We start from the raw sequence: 18,994 nt of genomic DNA on the forward strand, positions 1-18,994 counted from the left end.
TGCCATCCACTAGGGACACCAGACTCCAACTTCTTCAGCCTTTCACTGCAGACTCAAACAGCATCTCTCCAAACAGCCCCAGGCCTTCAGCTTCCTTCTGAGCTGTATCATTGGTTTCCGTATTTGGAGGCTTCCAGCTTCTTGTACTAAGCAGCCATCCAAGTTCTTTGTTTCTCCAGCTTGGAGACTGACTAGCTTCCATTCATGCGGAGCCAATAAATCCCCTGAGGTGGTTTGAATGTGAATGGCTTCCATCAGCTCATATATTTGAATAATTAGTCTCCTTTTGGTGGAACCGCGTAGGAAGAAATAGGTGTGGCCTTAGAGAAGATGTATCCCTGGAGGCAAGCTTTGAAGTATCAAAAGACTATGAGATGCTCAGGGTGTTTCTCTGCTTTGTTGTTGTGTATCGGTGATGTGGGCTCCCAGCTGTTCCTTTGCTCCACCATCATGGACTCTAACCCTCTGAAAATAAAGCTAAATTACACTTTATTTTTTATATAAGTTGCCTTGGTCCTAGTATTTTATCACAGCAATAGAAAAACAACTAAGACATTCTCTTTCACACACACACACACACACACACACACACACACACACACATACACACACACTCACCCTCACACACACACACTCACACACACACATACACACACATTCACACATACACACACACACACACACACTCACCCTCACACACACACACACACACACACATACACACACACTCACCCTCACACACACACACACACATACACACACATTCACACATACACACACACATACACACACACACACACACTCTCTCTCTCTGTTGATTTTGTCTCTCTAGTGAACTCTAATCCATCAGTGATACAAACCAAGTGACTGTCACACACTTGGACCTTGCTGATTTCCATTTCTTCCCTCTGCCACCATTAGTATGGGATGCATCTGGGAATGGAGGTACTAGTGTTGATGGTGAAGGGATATCATGATGTCCTTGCGGATACTGATATGTGTCTTGGTCAATGTTCTGTTGCTGTGAAGAAACGCCATGACCACAGCAACTCTTATAAAGGAAAGCATTTAATTGGGGACTGGTTACAGTTGCAGAGGTTTAGTCCATTATAATCATGGTGGGGACATGGTGCTGGAGAAGTAGCTGAGAGTACTGCATCAAAATCTGCAGGCAGCAGGAAGAGAGAGCCGCTGAGCCTGACATAGGCTTTTGAAACTCCAAAATCCACCCTCAGTGACATACTTCCCCCATAAGGCCACACCTCTGTATGCCCCTCAAGTAGTGCACTCCCTCACAACCATGCACTCAAATATTTGAGCCTATGGGAGCATTCCTATTCAAACCACCACAGTGTAATTCTCAGAAAACTCTGTTTTAATTTTTTTTTGCTATTTTCAATTTCTACATTTTTTTATTTATTATAATTTAGAAACATTTCTTTGAACCCTTGTGTGGTGTTCTATAGGTTTTTGTATCATTTTTATTGAAATATACTTACAAAGTGATGAACTATGATTCTTCAAGACCACTTGAAATAAACCCTAGGTTCTGTACTTGGGTATGTTTGATTGTAATTATGACAAGAGACATAGAATCTAAGGGCTATTTGCACATTCTGACTGCACATGTAGCCTCAGTTTTATTCAGAATGCACAAACAGAGTTGGCGCCTTCAGTTATAAGAGCCCCTGCTTCTCCATCTTCTCAGTGTGATGGTAACTGGCAGACAAGCCTCTGAAGAAAGATGGAATACCTCAGCCCTGGTATGGGATTAGACAAAAGGATACTCTTGCTTTGTTAAAGGCCAGATAGTGCCCAAGTTCAGGGTAAAATGTGTTGCTGTGCTGGAGATCCTGGAGTGCTCAGAGACTCAGCATAGCTCTGTGCAGACTTTCTACTTAAGAGGAACTGATTGGAACTTCATGCATATTCTTGGGCATGCTTAGTATGACCTATCTCTCTAAAGCACGAGTGTAATTTCTACCTGTCAGCACCAAAAATGACTTACCCAGGGGCCTTCTGCTGCTCAAACCCACCTTGGCTAATTATTTGTTACTTATTCTGTGTGATGATCAATCATACAGTGCCTATTCTAACCTGCTAAACTTGTAGGACCTACCAGGTCTATCTGCAGAATTGAATGGAGACCCCTCCACTCACCATTGTTAGGATGTATATAGCAAATTACCTTGGCAGGTCTGGACCAAGGTCTGCTGCAGAAATCACACCATGCAACGCATATAACAAAGGAGATTTATAGAAGGGGAGTACCAGGCTATCTCAGAGTGGGAACATGAAAGAGAGAGAGAGAGAGACAGAGACAGAGACAGAGACAGAGACAGAGAGATAGCAAGAGTGAAAGAACACAAGAGTAAGAGAGGGCTGTGATGTTGGGACCTGTTAAAGGGTACACACATAACATTTGGTGACTGGTGATGCTGTCACTGAGTTGCTAACACTGCTCCTTTCTGTTAATTATAAAAGGTGAGGAAATAAGAAGAGGTAAGGCAGGAATGGGGGTGCTGTGCTCTTTAGATATCTTCCTGCTGTCTTGGGGCGTTGACCTCTCTGGGGACCCAAGAAAGCTGGGATGCTGGCCAAGTCCTGGAAGAGCAGGCTATTTCACTTGCTGTCCAGACTCTGTGGGACCATCTGGTGCTAGGGACATTCAGGCAGCAGTTGGAGCAGTTTGTAAGGCTGGACCACCTGGAGCTAGCCTCTTTGAAGCTGTCGAAGATATAGATCTTGACAGGAACACCTGGAACTGGCAGGTTTCAGGAACAGATATGTATCTGGAGCAGAAGACAAAGTTGAGGGGTCTAGGGGGAATTTTTTTCTTAAGTGTACATTTGAAAAATTTAGGTCCATGGTTCTGGTAGCCTGGGAAGAGGAGTTCTAAGACCAGGAAAGGGTAGGGAGAGAGATCATACCCTCATGAACAGGAAGTGGGTGGGAAATTTAGGCTGCTGATTGACAGGAACGTTTATCTGCAGTCCAATTGACTCACTAGAGGTGGATTCAAGTCGATGCCCTGAAGCTTGTAAGGATGTTTTAAGTGTAGAAAAAGATTAAAAGTTTCAGATATGTTAGTATTACCACTGTTTGTACTATGTACTGAAATACACATAGCAGAAAAGGTGATAAACCCATACCTTTGAATCATTGTAGAAGCTTGGGGCACAAAATGATTCTGTGTGAAAAGCATGAACACTCTCCCCTCTACCCAGAAGAATGAGGGTCCAGAGGTTAGACAGATGTTTTTAGCACAGTGAGAAGCACTTTTACGTCTATCCTTAGAAGACAACCAAAGGAAACGTAAAATCCTGAACTTGTGACTATACTGGCAGTCAGTGCTTACCAGAGCTAGATTAATAGCTTGTCAGAACTCCACTAATCAGTGTTAAAGTTCTGAAGTTTTGAAGTCTTAATGTAACAACCGAACAGAGAGGGAAAGAAAGAAAGGTTTTTTTCATTTTTATATACATTAAGACAATGTTTATAGCTTTACAGATTGCATTTACATATCGTGAAACATCTTTTTAGCCCTTCACAGTGTAAGCTGTCATACCCTCAGTCCTTCCACAGAGCCTTCTCTTCTATGAAAGCCTTTACAGGAGCTGCAGGTTTGATTATGGAGGGCAGTCGTTCTTATAAACGGAGTTTCTTTACATAAAGGAATAATGAAAATTACATTAAGCCTGCTTTGTGAGTTTCTCTCTTTTTAGATCTAGGAGCAAGGTAAACTGTGTCTAGATCTCATGTTAGCTCTAGGAAAGTGGGGCCTGAGGCCTGGTTTTTCCTTATGAAGAAAACTGAGAAGGCAGACGCCTTGGCTGCTGCTGTGCACTGACAAGGCTATGCTAGCCTAGTTGTCTACACAGTCAGAGATCTGCGAAGGATGAACCTCACCCGAGGAAGCAAGAAGTACAAACCAGTCAGCTCTTGAATCTATTAAAAATGGCAGGCTCACCCGCTGCCTAAGCCACAGTCACCCTAGCTTCCTCCATGGACATTTGGGGCAGGCCTCCAGGTTAGAGGGCAGCATCAGTCTTTGGCCACCAGGTTCTGAAGACTTGACAGATTTTCCTGTGGAGGACTGGCCTACTGGCAAAGTGGAACAGTCAATTCTCCTGTGTCCACAATTTGGACAGGGTCCTGGCAGCTGGTGAGGTGAAGGGCAGTTTTTCATCCAGTGGTCAGCTTTGCCGCATTTAAAGCAAGCTCCAGGTTCTGTCCATCATCCTCTTTGGAGATATCCACGTGGACATCGTGGCCAGAGGTGCAGCAGGCTGCAGGAGCCAGAGAAGCACACAAATGCCCACCTTGAGGGCACAGCAGGCCAGACGGGAGCAGCAGGCGAAGAATCGGACTCCAGACTTTAGAATTAAATTCACAAACCAATGGTTGGTACATACCTTAGGACCGTTAGATTAGAGCTTGGTTCAGAGCAGGCACTGCAGGGGAGAACGGCTGTGTGCTGGGTGTGTACACACTGCAGTTGGCCTGTTCCTTTGCTTTTCCAGCTCCTGCTATGTGGACTTGGACTCCCACTTTGCAACAAACTTACAGATTCATCAACTATAACTTAAAGATAGGACATTTACAAGTCTGTGAAGGGTGTGGTGGGGAGGCAGGCAAAAGCAACAGGGATTAGAGTAAAGGAAAAAGAAGTAGGAAATGGGGGACTTTTTTCTGTTCCCTGATCACTTGCTCAGCAGCATTTGGGTTGATTATCTAAGGGGTTGCTCACCAGGGTCAGATGACACACTAGATGTCTTAAGTCTGGCACTAGATGGGGTGGTCAGTGGCTCTGCAAGAGGCATCCAACAGGGGAACCAGGAGGTGGATAATGCAGTTCCCACGGAGGAATTGGGGTTTCTCTATCAATATAGGTATATACACAAGTAAAAAAAAGGGGGGGTCTGTGTGAGGGACTGCAAGGGCAGGTGAGGAACAAGAGAGGGAAACCAAAGTTCCCGTGACACGAAAGCAGGAAGAACTTTGACCAGAGGAAGGGGACCAGAAAGAGAAGTGATGGGAAGCCAGGATGAGGGTGGCTAAGAGGAAAGGACATATGCATGATGTGTATTCATGACACTCCCATGAAGAAACAAACCCCACTACTGTGTATGCTAACTGTAATTGTTTTTAAATGCTATTTAAAAATTCTCACTGGAGAATGGTGGGTCCAGAGATCCATGGCGGCAAAGCTACTGTTTCTAGAGTAGTGGACACAGAGTGGAGCTCTTTATTTCTTTTGCTTCTTGGATGTGTCAAGTGTTTGAAGGCTGTCAATAAAACAATAGGCCTTTATTAAGCCCTCCAGTGAGTCTTAAGGTTTAGATGGAGAGGAAGCATCCCAGGATCTACCCGGATCAGGAGCCACCTTACTGTAGGGAATATGCCGAGGCTACAGTTCAGATGGAAGCCAACGTGGGATCCTCAGACTGCACAGACCCAGCCTTGCAGTGTGACTCCACACGGTCTCTGAGGGTGTTTGCACCTGTCTGCTGACTTGCTGTACAGAAAGCTGGTGAGCGTGAGGGAGGGGGCTGCTGGAGTCTGGGCTGCAGCCGGGTAGCAGAGCCGGTGCGAGCTGCGCTGGGAACTGCGGTGCTGCGAGAGGGGAGCGGGGCAGCCGGAGCGGAGCGCGTCACGGGAGCGAAGAGACGCTGCACGACTCTATAGGCGGAGGCGCTCTGGCTCCAGCGGGAGCAGAGGTATAAAAGTGCTGCGGGAGACGAGCCGGGCGAGCGCCACCGAGGACCGAGGTGGGTGGCAGTCGGCACCATCAGGCTCCCTTGGCGTTTCGGAGTTTTCTCTGTGGTCCCGACCCTCCGGAGGATCTCGGTTGCCTCCTGAGTCCGGACCTGGCAGGGTCCAGGTTCACTCGGAGGTCGGGGCTTCCTCTGTGCCCCGTGCCCCTCGCTCCCAGGCTCCCTCTGTGGTGCGGACTCCTCTAGCCCGGTGCGCTCAGCCCCTCGCACCCAGCCTCCAGGCACAGAGCCCGGCAGGGAGCCCGGACCTTGTGCTTAGAGCTGCAGTGGCTGGACATGAAGGTTCCTCCTGTCCTGCTTCTCTTTCTTCTGTCCTCGGTGCGAGCTACTGAGCAACCGCAGGTCGTCACTGAGCATCCCAGCATGGAGGCAGCCCTGACCGGGCCCAACGCCTCCTCGCACTTCTGGGCCAACTACACTTTCTCTGACTGGCAGAACTTCGTGGGCAGGAGACGTTATGGGGCCGAGTCCCAGAACCCCACGGTGAAAGCACTGCTCATCGTGGCCTACTCATTCACCATCATCTTCTCGCTCTTCGGTAATGTCCTGGTCTGTCATGTCATCTTCAAGAACCAGCGCATGCACTCGGCCACCAGCCTCTTCATTGTCAACCTGGCAGTGGCGGACATCATGATCACATTGCTCAACACGCCCTTCACTTTGGTAAGGAAAGGTCCTCCGGGGCTCAGTCTCTTCTCCTGAAGCATCTTTCTATCCTCGCTCCTCCTGACATTCTCTCTCTTCCAGGTCCTCCCCACCCTAGTCCTTCACCTGTTCTGCTTGGCCACCTCAGCCTTAGTTTGTGTTCCTGTCTAAATCCCGAGTCTCCTTTCTCTCCTGTCGCTAATCAACCTTCTTTCCATCTCTCTTTCCCCCTTGCTCTTTCCTTTCTCTTTCATTCCCAAGCCAGTTTCTGCAGCTGGTAGCACTAATTCAATGAATCAAGTGCCTGCAGTTAGCTCTAACAGACTGACCATTCCCTCTTTACCCTCTTTACCCTCTTTACCCTCTTTGCCACAGGTGTTTGGAAGTAGCAAACAGTAAATCAGGTCCCTGAAATGTTAGCAGAGGCTACTATCCTGACCCTCTCTTCAGCAGGTGAAAAACCCACCTCCCACCCGTAGGGTGCTGCTGTTGGGTCGTTTGAGACAGCAACTGCTAGTTGCTGATGGAGTCTGAAATGTCTTTCTCTGTGCAAGTGGGCTAAGCTGCGTTCCCTCTGTGGCATGTGCTGTGAGGGCTGGGACATTTGTGCAGGGGATGCAAGTGACTGCCTCTCTGGGCTTCTGCTATGTGGTGTTTACTGATGTTGTTTCTGTCCCTCAGTGACCAGGGAGCTCATGGATGGTTTGAAATAGAGGGTATGGCTGAGCAATCCAGTGACAGACAGCTCATCTCTAGAGTGGAGTCATGCCCTTTTCAACTTAGGGAATAACTTCTTATTAAAGTTATTAGCCAAGCAGAATATCTATCTATCTCCTATCTTTCCATCCATCCATCCATCATCTATCTACCACTCACACACAAACAATTGACAGACAAGATGACAGATTACTGTAAGTCCATTGGCCCATGTGAGGTCTTTCCAAATCTTCCATCTTCAAAGTATTCTCATTTTCTCTCCTATTCTTCCTTATAAGAACATCTCACATTTGGCAGATAAGGAAACCAAGGTGTAGAGGTTGTGTCCTTGTCCAAACCCACCTGGAGAGTTAAGAGAACTTGATCTTTTCATTCAAGTATACTGTTGTGTCCACTAAGCCTCCAGCAGGATAGGGGATACTCTTGACCCATGTTCTGCTTCCACTGCTCCAAGACACCAACTTATCCTATTGTCCTTCAGCCTATACTAACCTATCAGTGGTCATTTGGGGTCCTCTAGGCACTGGTCAAGACCTAAGAGTCCCCCTGTGCCTCCTTGATGCTTAGAAAAGCTGCATTATGACTCTCCATAGCTCCTCCCTTGGCTTTTCATCAGAGGGTAAAGCTGGGGTGGGTCTTGGCTGTGAGCTGCAAGGCTCCAGGGTCTGGCCTTGTCACTGTTGTTTAGAGCCAGGCTGCAGGGCCAGATATGCAACAGACACAAGAAGGGACAAAGAAGCAGAGACAACTGAGAGCCGAATGTCCCAGGGATGTCCTGTGAGAAGGGACTCTCTGCCCTTCCTACAGGACAAACTATAACAGCTGGGCTTTGAACCTGACCCTTGGCATCTTCCCAGTCCAAACTCCTTTAAACTCCATCCATCCATCCATCCATCCATCCATCCATCCATCCATCCATCCATCTAGGGTGTTGCCCTGTGCACACAGGTTGTGAGAACTGGGAGGGAGGGTCTTCAAATCCCTCAGCCTGCTCACCACAGCCTTCCCACTTGGGTGAGGCATTGCCTTTGGCTGCTTGGTGATGGTAACCTGCTCCGGGGCGCCTCTCCCCAGCAACTGTACTCACTGCAGTCAGCATGAAGACGGGCTCTGATCACTGAGATAACAAACAGTGGCTGATGGTTCCCATGACAGAGGTATGCAGACAGTGTAGTGGAGCTGGAAGGAGGCTGACCTTCATTCTAACCGACCAGGGCATGGGGGGTGGGGGGGGAGGGGGGCGGGGAGGGGGGGGAAGAGCTGGATCTCCTGGGTTGAGATTAGTGCACACAGCACAGAGAGAGCAGGGAGAGCAAAAGAGAGGGGCCCCTGAAGTTCACCTTGTATTGAGGGACCTCGGAGTGGCTGGGGGAAGCTGAGGTGGGTCAGAAAGAGAGGCTGGGCCAGGTATCAGGACTGGGACCTCCTGCAGCCTCTGTCTGGGTGAGTCTCACTTGCCAGCAGCAGTGTTCCACCGGAACAGCATCAAGGCAAGATCCGGAGAGAAGAGAGGACTTCTGGGAGGTGGTGATGGCCCATCAGAAGCTTAGGTTTGCTCACTTGCTGATTGTAGGTGGAGGCAGAGGGGTTGAAGATGCCCTTCTCTGTAGCCTCCATGGCTCCTCCGAGCCATAGAACAAAGCCCTGGATCTTCTTCTCCTTGTGGAGATATAGCCAGACTTGACCCACCTTTCCTGTATACACACCAGGCAAACACCCCACTCCTTGGTTCCCAACAGGCCCTGATCTAGGGTTGATGGCTTTTATCCCAGTTTCCACATATGTGAGTCTTGCTCCTCTTAAACACCCCCTTGTGCAGTTGTAATGGCAGTTAAGAGGCTAAGTATGGCTTGTTGTACCTGCCCTACATCTGTTTTCTATCATGTATGATTTTTATAACCACATGTGAAATGGGGTGAAGGCTTAGAGACCCTACCGTGGGCATCCGTGCCTATGCTGAGGACAGTGTGCTCTGTGATTCAGCACACGCCGGGAAGATTTCCTTGCTGGGAAGGCTGAGAAGCCTCCTGAGAGGACGCACCTCAGGTACCAATGAGAGGCATAACTGTGTCAGTCAAGGCTGGCCCATTCTCTGATCTGTTTCTCACCTTCCTTTCTACTCAGATGACAGTGGGAAGTGGCAAAAATCTCGGCTATAAATCCAGGTAGCGTGAGTCCTTCTGTCCTGCTGGATTGCTGTTTCTATCTGCTGTCAGTCAGTCCTTCCCTGTGCCCATTTCACTCCCACCTGGTGGCCTATCCTCCCTGGAACAGACATGCCTTGGTCAGAATTGATGCCCCATTTCTCCTGGGCACAAGACATTCCTCATAGGAGCTGCTCCAGGCCTGTGTAGGCATCCAGCCCTACATAGTGCCGAGGGAGGCCCTCGTCTTCCCCAAGGGTCCCATTTCTCCCCACTGTAACCTTCACCTTCCCAGGTTTTTCTGTCCAGGTTGATCAGCTGCAATATTGGCATAGACGTGGGGCTGGGGTGTTCAGTAAGAGACTACTTACACAGCATGTATGTGCTCTGCGTTGGATCACTTACACACACGCACATGCACACACACATGCACATGCACATGTACACGCACATGCATACGCACACATGCGCACACACATGCGCACATACACACCTTCTAAGCACAGTGGACATGTTGTTTTCTCACAAGGCCATGTTCCATTCAACCAAGAGAGAATATTACTACACTTCAAAATGCCAGCTTCCCATTTCTAAAAATCACATTTTAACAATTTGCTGGGCAATTTCTCCCATCTTTACAGATTTTATCATAAGCCGTTCCAGGTAGAGATTTTGAAGCCAGTTTCTAAAAATGGGAAACCCTAGGTTAAAGGCGTTTATTGGCTAAGGCTGCATGGCACTAAATAGAGATGGAAATGCCACCCCAGAGCCCGAGTTCTTCTCACATTCTGATACCTGACGGCCCAGGGCCGTGACTGGGGTTTGGTGAGCGGAACAGACAAAAAATAGGTTATGCTGGGGAAAACCATGTGGTCCCTGGCAGCTGGAAGATTTCTTGGCTGAGAGAGCTGAAAAGTCTCCTGAAGAGATGTTCTTCAAAGACAATTGAGAGATGGAACTGGTACCAGTCAAGGCCTATTAATTCTGTCTGTTCCCAACGTCTGTATTTTACCCACAGGTCCGATTTGTGAACAGCACATGGGTGTTTGGGAAGGGCATGTGTCATGTCAGTCGCTTTGCCCAGTACTGTTCTCTTCATGTCTCAGCACTGACTCTGACAGCGATCGCAGTGGACCGCCACCAGGTGAGAGCACCTGTCCCCAGCATCACCTGTCCCCAGCAGCACCCTCCCATCTCCGTCTATGCCTGGCTGGCTGGTGGGAATACTTCCACCACAGTCTGTAGGGAATATTCTCAGGACAGTGACTCATTCAGTCCCACTGACAGCGTGTGTGCTTGCCTCCTTGTCGATCAATTTGGGAAAGGACACAAGAGATGTTAAACTCTTTGGTAGTTGCAAATGGCTATTTGCATTTTGTTGTTTAAGGGAAGGCTCTCTGCTGGTTCCCATCTCAGAACGTAGGGAATTATTTTGGTAGTAGAAAAGCAAACACAGAAAATCACAGATGGGAATGAAGAAGCAGATGCAGATAACTGCAGGTCGGAGAAGCAGATAACTGCAGGTCAGAGAGCTTCAGGTGGGATACAGAGCCTCTGGTCCAGACAGTGTCGTAGGAACACACACCAGTGAACTGCTAACAGGAGAGGTGGGCTGTTAGCACAGGAGTGAGCATATGGGGTGTTGCCCCATGGGTGGTAGGCACTCAAAGAGGACCCAAGGTCATCCCTTTTGGAAGAGGCCAACTCTGGGCCAGGTATATTGCACCCACAAACTCCATAATCTATAAGCACATATTGCTGAGTGGTTTTCAACCTTCTTAATGTGTGACCCTTTAATGCAGTTTCTCATGTTGTGGTGACCTCCAAGCATAAAATCATGTTGTTGCTACTTCATAGCTATAGTGCTGCCAGTGAGCAGTGTCTCAGTTTCTAAGGTCATCAGAGCCACGTGTTTTCTGATGGCCGTGACCCACAGGTTGAGAACCTTGAAAAACCACTGGATTAGACCATATTAAAAAGTAATAGTCAGGTTCAGAAATGTGCATGCTTTGCCATAATCATGTGACCAAGAATGATCACATTAGATCCAGCATGTGTCTAGCTCCAAGATCAAGCTCTTATTGCTAGAGTGTCCTGCACTGTGATGATTTAAACAGACCTGCAGAGCAAGTATCCTCCAGATCAAGAACCAAAGTTTGCTCTGAGATGACCCAAGAAGCATGACACCGCCCAATAGAGAACTGGCTCCAAAGACCCACACTCAAAGTCCCCATTCAATGTGAGGAATGGCTTTCAAGTAAAAATAAATGTTCAAAGTGGACAGAGCTGTCAAGGACACAGTGTCCCATGTCACCAGCCACATCTAAGTGCATCTGGTGACAACTTGAAAAGAGTGTTCCTGAAGGAATTTGCACATTGGTTGAGGGATGGACTGCCCAAATTTGAGATCGCTCTATTTCCAAACTGCCCTGATCATGTTAGAATCAGGTCTTCCCATAGCAAAGGTGTGCCACAACCCACTGAGGAAAGTTTGCACACAACTGTTCCTTACCTCTGGTTAGCCTCCTCCAATTCCATCAGAGATCTGGAGTACCTCTGCCCCAGGAACGAGTCTCACATTATTTAAGCTTCTTAGAAGAGTTGATTGGCTAGAACACAATATCAATTCCAAGACACATTTTGGCTCCATGTCTGTGATACAGGTTCCCTGTTAAGTGCATGGAAATCAGTCTGGGTTGGAATTTAGTAATGGGTTTAGTGGGTGGCATCAAATCAGCCACCCACTCTTCTTGCAGTGGGTGACAAGAGATTGCTCCTTATGGTCAGAACCTTCTATACCGTCCAGGGTCTGGAACTACAGAAGATGGTCAGGCCCCAAGGAGATGGGGCCGAGCTCAGGTCCCCTTCTGCCATCTTTGTACCCTCCTCACTCCACCCTGCTCTTTTCACTTGCAAGAGGCCTTGGGACTTCCAGGAGCCACAGAGTCCACATGACACCCTCTTCCCATCCCTGGAGTTGAGCTGTGGTAGGAGTGACCTCTGTTTAACTCCTCGACTGCCTAGTGCCATGCGGGCATCACCAAGGAATGTAAAGGGTGCACACCCTTTAATAAACAAGCCCTGGGTTCTTACCTGCTTTCACCCTCAGCTGTGAGACCTTCACATGTTTTCTAGGTCATCATGCATCCCCTGAAGCCTCGGATCTCCATCACCAAGGGTGTCATATATATTGCTGTCATCTGGGTCATGGCTACCTTCTTCTCTCTGCCACATGCCATCTGCCAGAAACTGTTTACCTTCAAGTACAGGTGAGAAGTGTTAGTTGGAGTAGCCTGGGGCTCAAGGGAGAGTGTACCGTGCTGACCTCCAGAATAGACCTGTCCCACAGTCACTGGGACTAAACAGGAGCCCCCTCTGGATGTGACTCTTGCTGTCGGGCGGGCGCACGTGCCTCATGAGCTGTTCTTGCCAGTTCTCATCCTGTCTCTTGGCCCATGCTGAGTCTCTGCATCCTTTTCAACCCACCCTTGCTTTCTAGGCTGTTTGCAAAGACAAGGCAGTAGTTACCAAGTTCTGCCACCAGGGAGTGTGTGCTCACACAGATAACCACTCAGCCCTGTTTAAGCAAGAATTCCCTGCTGGCAGAACTTAGAAAGAAATAAGCATGAGTATATGCTTCTGAGGCAGGATTCCCTATCCCCAACTACCCAGTTTGATTCTTAACATATGCTCTTACCAAATGGTAAACTCCTTCTTTCAAACACTCAGTTAAAAACAACAACAGAACCCACACCTACTTCATAATCGCCTGTCTCCATGGCAGACTGCACAGAGAGAAGAGCTATCTCACTTTGAACTCATGATCTCTCTGAGTCGATCCCTAACCCTGCCTCCACACTACAAACCTGCAGTACATATTCACCAACAGTGAACCAAGGAGGGAACTTTGAGTGGTTTTGTCATCTTACAGCTTTCCCCTGGGAAACAGCTGCCTCCTCCTTCCATTTCTAGAAAGAATGTGTAAGGAAGTTAGTAAGGCATGGACATGGCTAGAGGCATGTGTACTGTACCACCTGCTCTCCTGACCTTCCATCTGTTTTAATGGTTGCTCTTTGGGGTGAGCACTGATTACAAAGGGGACTCAAGAAAGAGCTTGTTTCCTAAGCAGGGACATCGCTGTATTATTCCTTCATTGATCTGTTCATTCATCATTCATTTATTTATTTATTCATTGAATATCTGTGGACCCACGGTGTCCAAAAGATAATGCCAGGTTTAGGGGACACAGAGTCTGGAGTCTTTCTGACCTCTATAAAATGTTCTATGGAGAGTGGAGCATGATGGATGCTTAGGCTGCATACCAAAAAGGCTGTGACAGATTGCCCAGCCTTAGGTAGGGAGGCCAGCATTCCTCCATAGGACGTGGAAGTACTGACACCCTCACTCATAGCCAGCCATCTTTCTCCCCACCCCCCCTCTTGGCTCAGTGAGGACATTGTGCGCTCCCTCTGCCTGCCGGACTTCCCAGAGCCAGCTGACCTCTTCTGGAAGTATCTGGACCTGGCCACCTTCATCCTGCTCTACCTACTTCCACTCTTCATCATCTCAGTGGCCTATGCTCGTGTGGCCAAGAAGCTGTGGCTCTGTAACACCATTGGCGATGTGACCACAGAGCAGTACCTGGCCCTGCGACGCAAGAAGAAGACCACCGTGAAGATGCTGGTGCTTGTGGTAGTCCTCTTTGCCCTCTGCTGGTTCCCTCTCAACTGCTATGTCCTCCTCTTGTCCAGCAAGGCCATCCACACCAACAATGCCCTCTACTTTGCCTTCCACTGGTTTGCCATGAGCAGTACTTGTTATAACCCCTTCATCTACTGCTGGCTCAATGAGAACTTTAGGGTTGAGCTTAAGGCATTGCTGAGCATGTGCCAAAGGCCACCCAAGCCGCAGGAAGACAGGCTACCCTCCCCAGTTCCTTCCTTCAGGGTGGCATGGACCGAGAAAAGCCATGGTCGGAGGGCTCCACTAGTTAATCACCACCTGCCCTCTTCCCAGATCCAGTCTGGGAAGACAGATCTGTCGTCTGTGGAACCCATTGTGGCCATGAGTTAGGGAAAGCTGGAAGTGGTGGGGGAGGGTTCTTTCCTCTCACAATTGACCAGACACTAACAGAGTTGGAAAGTAACACAGAAGCTGTGAGATGCTTGGGTTCCTAGGAACCCGTCCAGCGTCATCTCCCCATCTGATTTGCAAACCTTCTAGAAGATGCCATGAGGTGTTGTGTGTAAATCTTTGAGCAAGAGCTCTGGAAACCACCTCAGCTTCAACAGAGGCTGGTCCAGTCAACCACCTCCAATTGTGTAGCATCTTCTACCTTGCCCTTCCTACTGCTGAGCAAGCACAGGGGGACTTGAGTCATACTATTGGTGGGCCTGACCCACATGCTCAGAAAAGAACAGGCACAAAGGCCCTCTGAAGTCATTGGAACAGGTATAATCACACAGCTTCAGTGGCCTTGGGTCTATCCATAACCAGACAGGACCCGTTTTGGCTTCTTAAAAATAAAGAGAAATTAGTTTTGCCATTTTGAGAAGTTCAGAAAAGTAAAGAAATGAGTTCAGCCCATCAATTTGTAAAAAAGAAAAAAAGAAAAAAAAAAAAAAGAAAAAAACCCTGTTAATATGCTGTGAATTTATCTGTAGCTTTGCCTTCTCTGTGTGTACATTTGTACTTTAAAAATCCTGAACTACATGTATCCATGTAGATTGTAATAATTAGCAAGAAACTGGAATATATCAGAGTATTATTGAATTCCTCCATAATGAATGGGGCCCCTCAGCAAATGAGAAAATGGAGAGGAGAGGAGAGGAGAGGAGAGGAGAGGAGAGGAGAGGAGAGGAGAGGAGAGGAGAGGAGAGGAGAGGAGAGGAGAGGAGAGGAGAGGAGAGGAGAGGAGAGGAGAGAGCAAGGTGAGGGTCAACTCTGTCTTGTAACTAGCGATGGGTGGGGCCTGGCCCTCTCCTAAGTGATAACTATCAAGATTAGCAGTACACAGGAGAGCTGGGAGGTAGGAGCTCTTCCCCTGACCCCCAGAAACAAGAAGGGGTGAACCACTGTTCCTTTTTAATGGACAATGAGAGACTTGCTTTCCAATAAGCTGGGAATAATTGTACTTAGACACCTCATCTGTCCAAGCTGTCTAGACAGGGCATTTTTCTGTTGTCTGAATAATGAAAAAAATTTTTTTCACACCAGTTCCTGAGAGAAGATTTCCCTGTCTACATCACTTGAGAAATTAATGTGTCATTTTTTCAAAACGTACCGGCTTCTTAAAGCAACTTTAAGCCTTAAGGGCCCCTTTGTCAGAGAAATCTCATTCCAGATAGCCAGCAATTTCATTACCTTCCATATGGTCCTGCTGACTCGCAGCGTCACCCATTGACAGATGTGTCAGGCAGAACCGACTCTACCCCCAAGCCCAGAGCGGTGGCTGCCACTGTACTAGCATCGGATTCCCATCTCCTCACAGAGCTGTCATGGAGACAAAGCATCTTTGTGGAGCTGAGAGGGAAGCTGAGGCTTGAGGGAAAAGAGGCTCATCCAAGACTCATTTAGAACTCCCAGTTGTTAACTGAAGCACGAATTTGGTTAAGCCTGATTTTGTAACAAACCTAGGGGTTTTCTTAAACTAATCAATCCATGGGAGTGTTAGAAAATTTCCAAAATTAAAAAAAGTCATCTACAGAACAGCAGATTTTTAAAGAAAAATGTCTTGGCGAGGGTAGAAGGAGATTTCCAAATATAAAGTGAGTTTTTGAGGTCACAGCTTCTGCATCTGTCCTGATCTCTGTAATGTCAGCTGGTACCTGTGAGTTGCATCTTTCCTATGGCCAAGGAGAGTCAGCCCGAGGACAGGTAGCAGCAGCACACAGTGTGTCTTCCCCAGAGAACTGTGGAAAGAGCTTCAGTCATACCTCCCTGAGGAAAGCTGAAGATAGTGCCCTGTCACAGAGTAGGCCCTCAGGGCCGCATCTCCTGTTGGTCCCTGTCTGCTCCCTTCCCATATTCTCTGTGTGCATCTGAGCAGATGTAACTGGTAACAGTGACTGTGGTCTTTGTGAAGCCTGAGTTTTTCCAATATGCTCTAAAGTGTGCTTTATTGTAAGTCACTGTAAGCGCAATAAAACCTCTTCTCTGTGTGCAGGCTGTGCTTCTTGGCCTGGTGACCATGTCACAGATGGTAACCTTTAAAAGGGGGATTAGCATGGATCATATGAGGAGGGAACAGAGAATCTCCTTGGGAAGCCCAGGATTTTATCTTAGAAAGTCTGGGTGCAGTGGAGGTGAAGAGAGCGTGGAGAGACTTCTGACTCCTCATCAGGAGCTGCCGAGTGCCCTCCTTGGTGGTGGTACACCTGTGATGTAGGCTTGAACCCTGAGCTATGCTTGTCCTTGGTGATTTGGGAGGAAACAAAGTTGCTGGAGCCCGGAGGCCTCTCAATAGCAGAATCCCGTAGACACAGCCTCCACTGTGTGTGCTGTGACTGATGCTGTACTAGGCCTGGAATGCCACCGTAGAGAGTAACCTGATGCCATTTCATGCAACTGCTAAAGTCAGTTTTAAAGACAGATGTAAATGAGGGTGATTTGACAAGCCAGAAGAAAATTTGAAAGAAACACAAGAGATGAGAGATGGGAACTCAGGCTTGTAGATATTACCTCATGTCGTCAATGTCAGAGCCTTCACGATCATGACCTCAACCTCCCTGCCTTCTTTGGATGTCAGTATTTCAGAGGAGGAAACCGAGCCTCCGAAAACTTAAATAGTTTTCTAAAAATCACAGTCTAATCTAAAAAATATTACCTAGGAGGTCAAGTTTTGTGACAGCATAAAAAAATAATCCTATGTTTTAATTTTAATCCAGTATTTTCCAAATTTTCTTGATGGAAAGGTTTTACTTGGGTGATAAATTATGTTAGCAACCCTAAAAACTAGGGCTTGATTTACATATTTTCCAAAATTCTAGGGTGAGTCTTAATACCGCTACAGATCAGGGGTCAATGAATCAGGAGTTAGGCAGCATGACCAAGCAAAATTATTTCCTTATTGCTGTGAGAACTTGGCAAGTTGCCAAGGTCAGGAGCCATCCTGAACCTCAAGGTTCTAGGGCTGCTTGGAAAGATCCAAATCTACCATTGCCAGTCTGATCTTGTTGAGACTTTTCACCAAGACCTCCATGGTGGTGAGAGCCTGGGGAACAATCTTCTTTGATTGGATTTAGAATCCTGTAAGAGACATACCACTGGGTGTGTGTATCTATGAAGATGTTTCCAGAGAGGATTTACTGTGGAAGAAAGATCCACTCTGTTGGTGGATCAGTATAATCCCTTGGATGGGGGAACTGAGCTGATTACAGAGAGGAAAGGAGAAAGCTATCGGAGTGCCAGCGTTCCCCCTTCTCTGCTTCCTGGTCGGTCTGCTGAGATGAGACCAAGTAGCTCTCACCACCTTGGAGCAATGTGCTGCCAAGCCTTTGCAACTGTCATGGGCTATATACAAAAACCATGAGCCAAGAGAAAGCCTTCCTTAAATTATTTGTATCAAGCTGTGGGGCAATGGGTTATGCTCAGACAGCCCGGTCCAGTCGAGCTGAGGTCTTGAATCCTGTGGGACCCAGGTGGGTGGGACGGTAGGAGTTCGGTCATGTCTCCTGAATCCCCGGCTCCTGTCGAAGTTATCGCCCCGCCCCCACAGCCCCCCACAAGAGAAGCATGTGGCTAGTAGTCACATAAACAATGTCCTGAGCTTCTGGCATTCTGGCTAGACTCCTCCCCACAGTTACCTAGCAACAGCAAGACAGCAGCCCACTATAAGAGGGGCTGCTTGGCCCCTCCTCACTCTCTTTAAGCTCCTCTCTTACTCTCTAGCCTTTCTTCTCTCTCTTTCTCTTCCCCCTTCTCTCCTCATGGCCGTGGCCGGCCTCTCCCTCTCTCTTTCTACCTTCTCTCTTTCCCCCTGCCTTTCTATAATAAAGCTCTAAAACTATAGACTGTCTCTAATCATGAAGGCCCACTGTGCTTGAACGATGGGATAGGCTTTCTCTTAATGAGCTGCGTCTAACCTCCCGCCAGGAGGCCTTCCTATACTGCAGCCACAACCACCCAGCACCCCCTCTCCCTCTGCCCTCTTCCTTTATATCCGGGCTGAGTTCTACCCTGGCCCCCTATTCTGTTCTCAGCTTCTCTGCCATATCCAGCGTGGGTTGCCGGAGACTGAGAACCTGGTACCTGGGGTTGCCCCTTGTCCACCACCCGCCATTGGGGTCCATGGCCTAACACAGCCAGATGCCCACCCGGGGCCGTGTGGAAAGTGTCCAGCAGTCCTCCCACGTCCTGCCCATCCAGAGCATGGAAACTCTGGCGGGACGTGGGCACTCTCTCCTACTCCCCTATTCCCCACATACCCACAGCCCCACATCAAGTATCTGGCAACAGCAAGAAACAAAGTAATTCAGAGCCCACCCTGGCTGGCTGGCACTGAGGGATCTGAGAAAACCAGAAGCAGGCCTGTCTCAGAGCATAGCATGAAGTTAGAAGAAAGACATGCTCTGGGGCTCTGGCGCTGGTGAGGCCAGTTGTCATCATCTTGTTTTAGCATCTCCATGTACCCTCTATGGCCAACTGTCTCTCTCATTTCAAAGAGCAGTTAAGGAAGAAAGAGAGAGAAAAAACGTACAAAGCTGAATGCAG

General features: G+C 48.1%; 1 protein-coding gene across 1 annotated transcript; it reads left to right on the forward strand.

Annotated features, from left to right (window-relative positions):
• Positions 1 to 5,650: 5,650 nt before the first annotated feature.
• Positions 5,651 to 15,101, forward strand: Gpr83 (G protein-coupled receptor 83). The gene is made up of 4 exons (XM_021173110.3): positions 5,651 to 6,440; positions 10,302 to 10,427; positions 12,419 to 12,552; positions 13,732 to 15,101. Exons 1-4 carry the CDS (start codon positions 6,054 to 6,056, stop codon positions 14,354 to 14,356), a joined length of 1,272 nt encoding a protein of 423 aa, XP_021028769.1. The 5' UTR covers positions 5,651 to 6,053; the 3' UTR covers positions 14,357 to 15,101.
• Positions 15,102 to 18,994: the final 3,893 nt, after the last annotated feature.

The sequence above is a fragment of the Mus caroli genome, unplaced genomic scaffold, assembly GCF_978045245.1.
Source record: "Mus caroli unplaced genomic scaffold, Mus_caroli_1 scaffold_11, whole genome shotgun sequence".
Taxonomy (NCBI): Eukaryota; Metazoa; Chordata; class Mammalia; order Rodentia; family Muridae; genus Mus; species Mus caroli.

What these genes read in the sequence shown, in the direction of transcription:
- Gpr83 (XM_021173110.3), top strand. Translation starts at nt 6,054, where the DNA reads ATGAAGGTTCCTCCTGTCCTGCTTCTCTTTCTTCTGTCCTCGGTGCGA. An exon ending in TCAACACGCCCTTCACTTTG is followed by an intron (nt 6,441 to 10,301) that starts GTAAGGAAAGGT and finishes TTTTACCCACAG; the next exon opens with GTCCGATTTGTGAACAGCAC. An exon ending in TCGCAGTGGACCGCCACCAG is followed by an intron (nt 10,428 to 12,418) that starts GTGAGAGCACCT and finishes CATGTTTTCTAG; the next exon opens with GTCATCATGCATCCCCTGAA.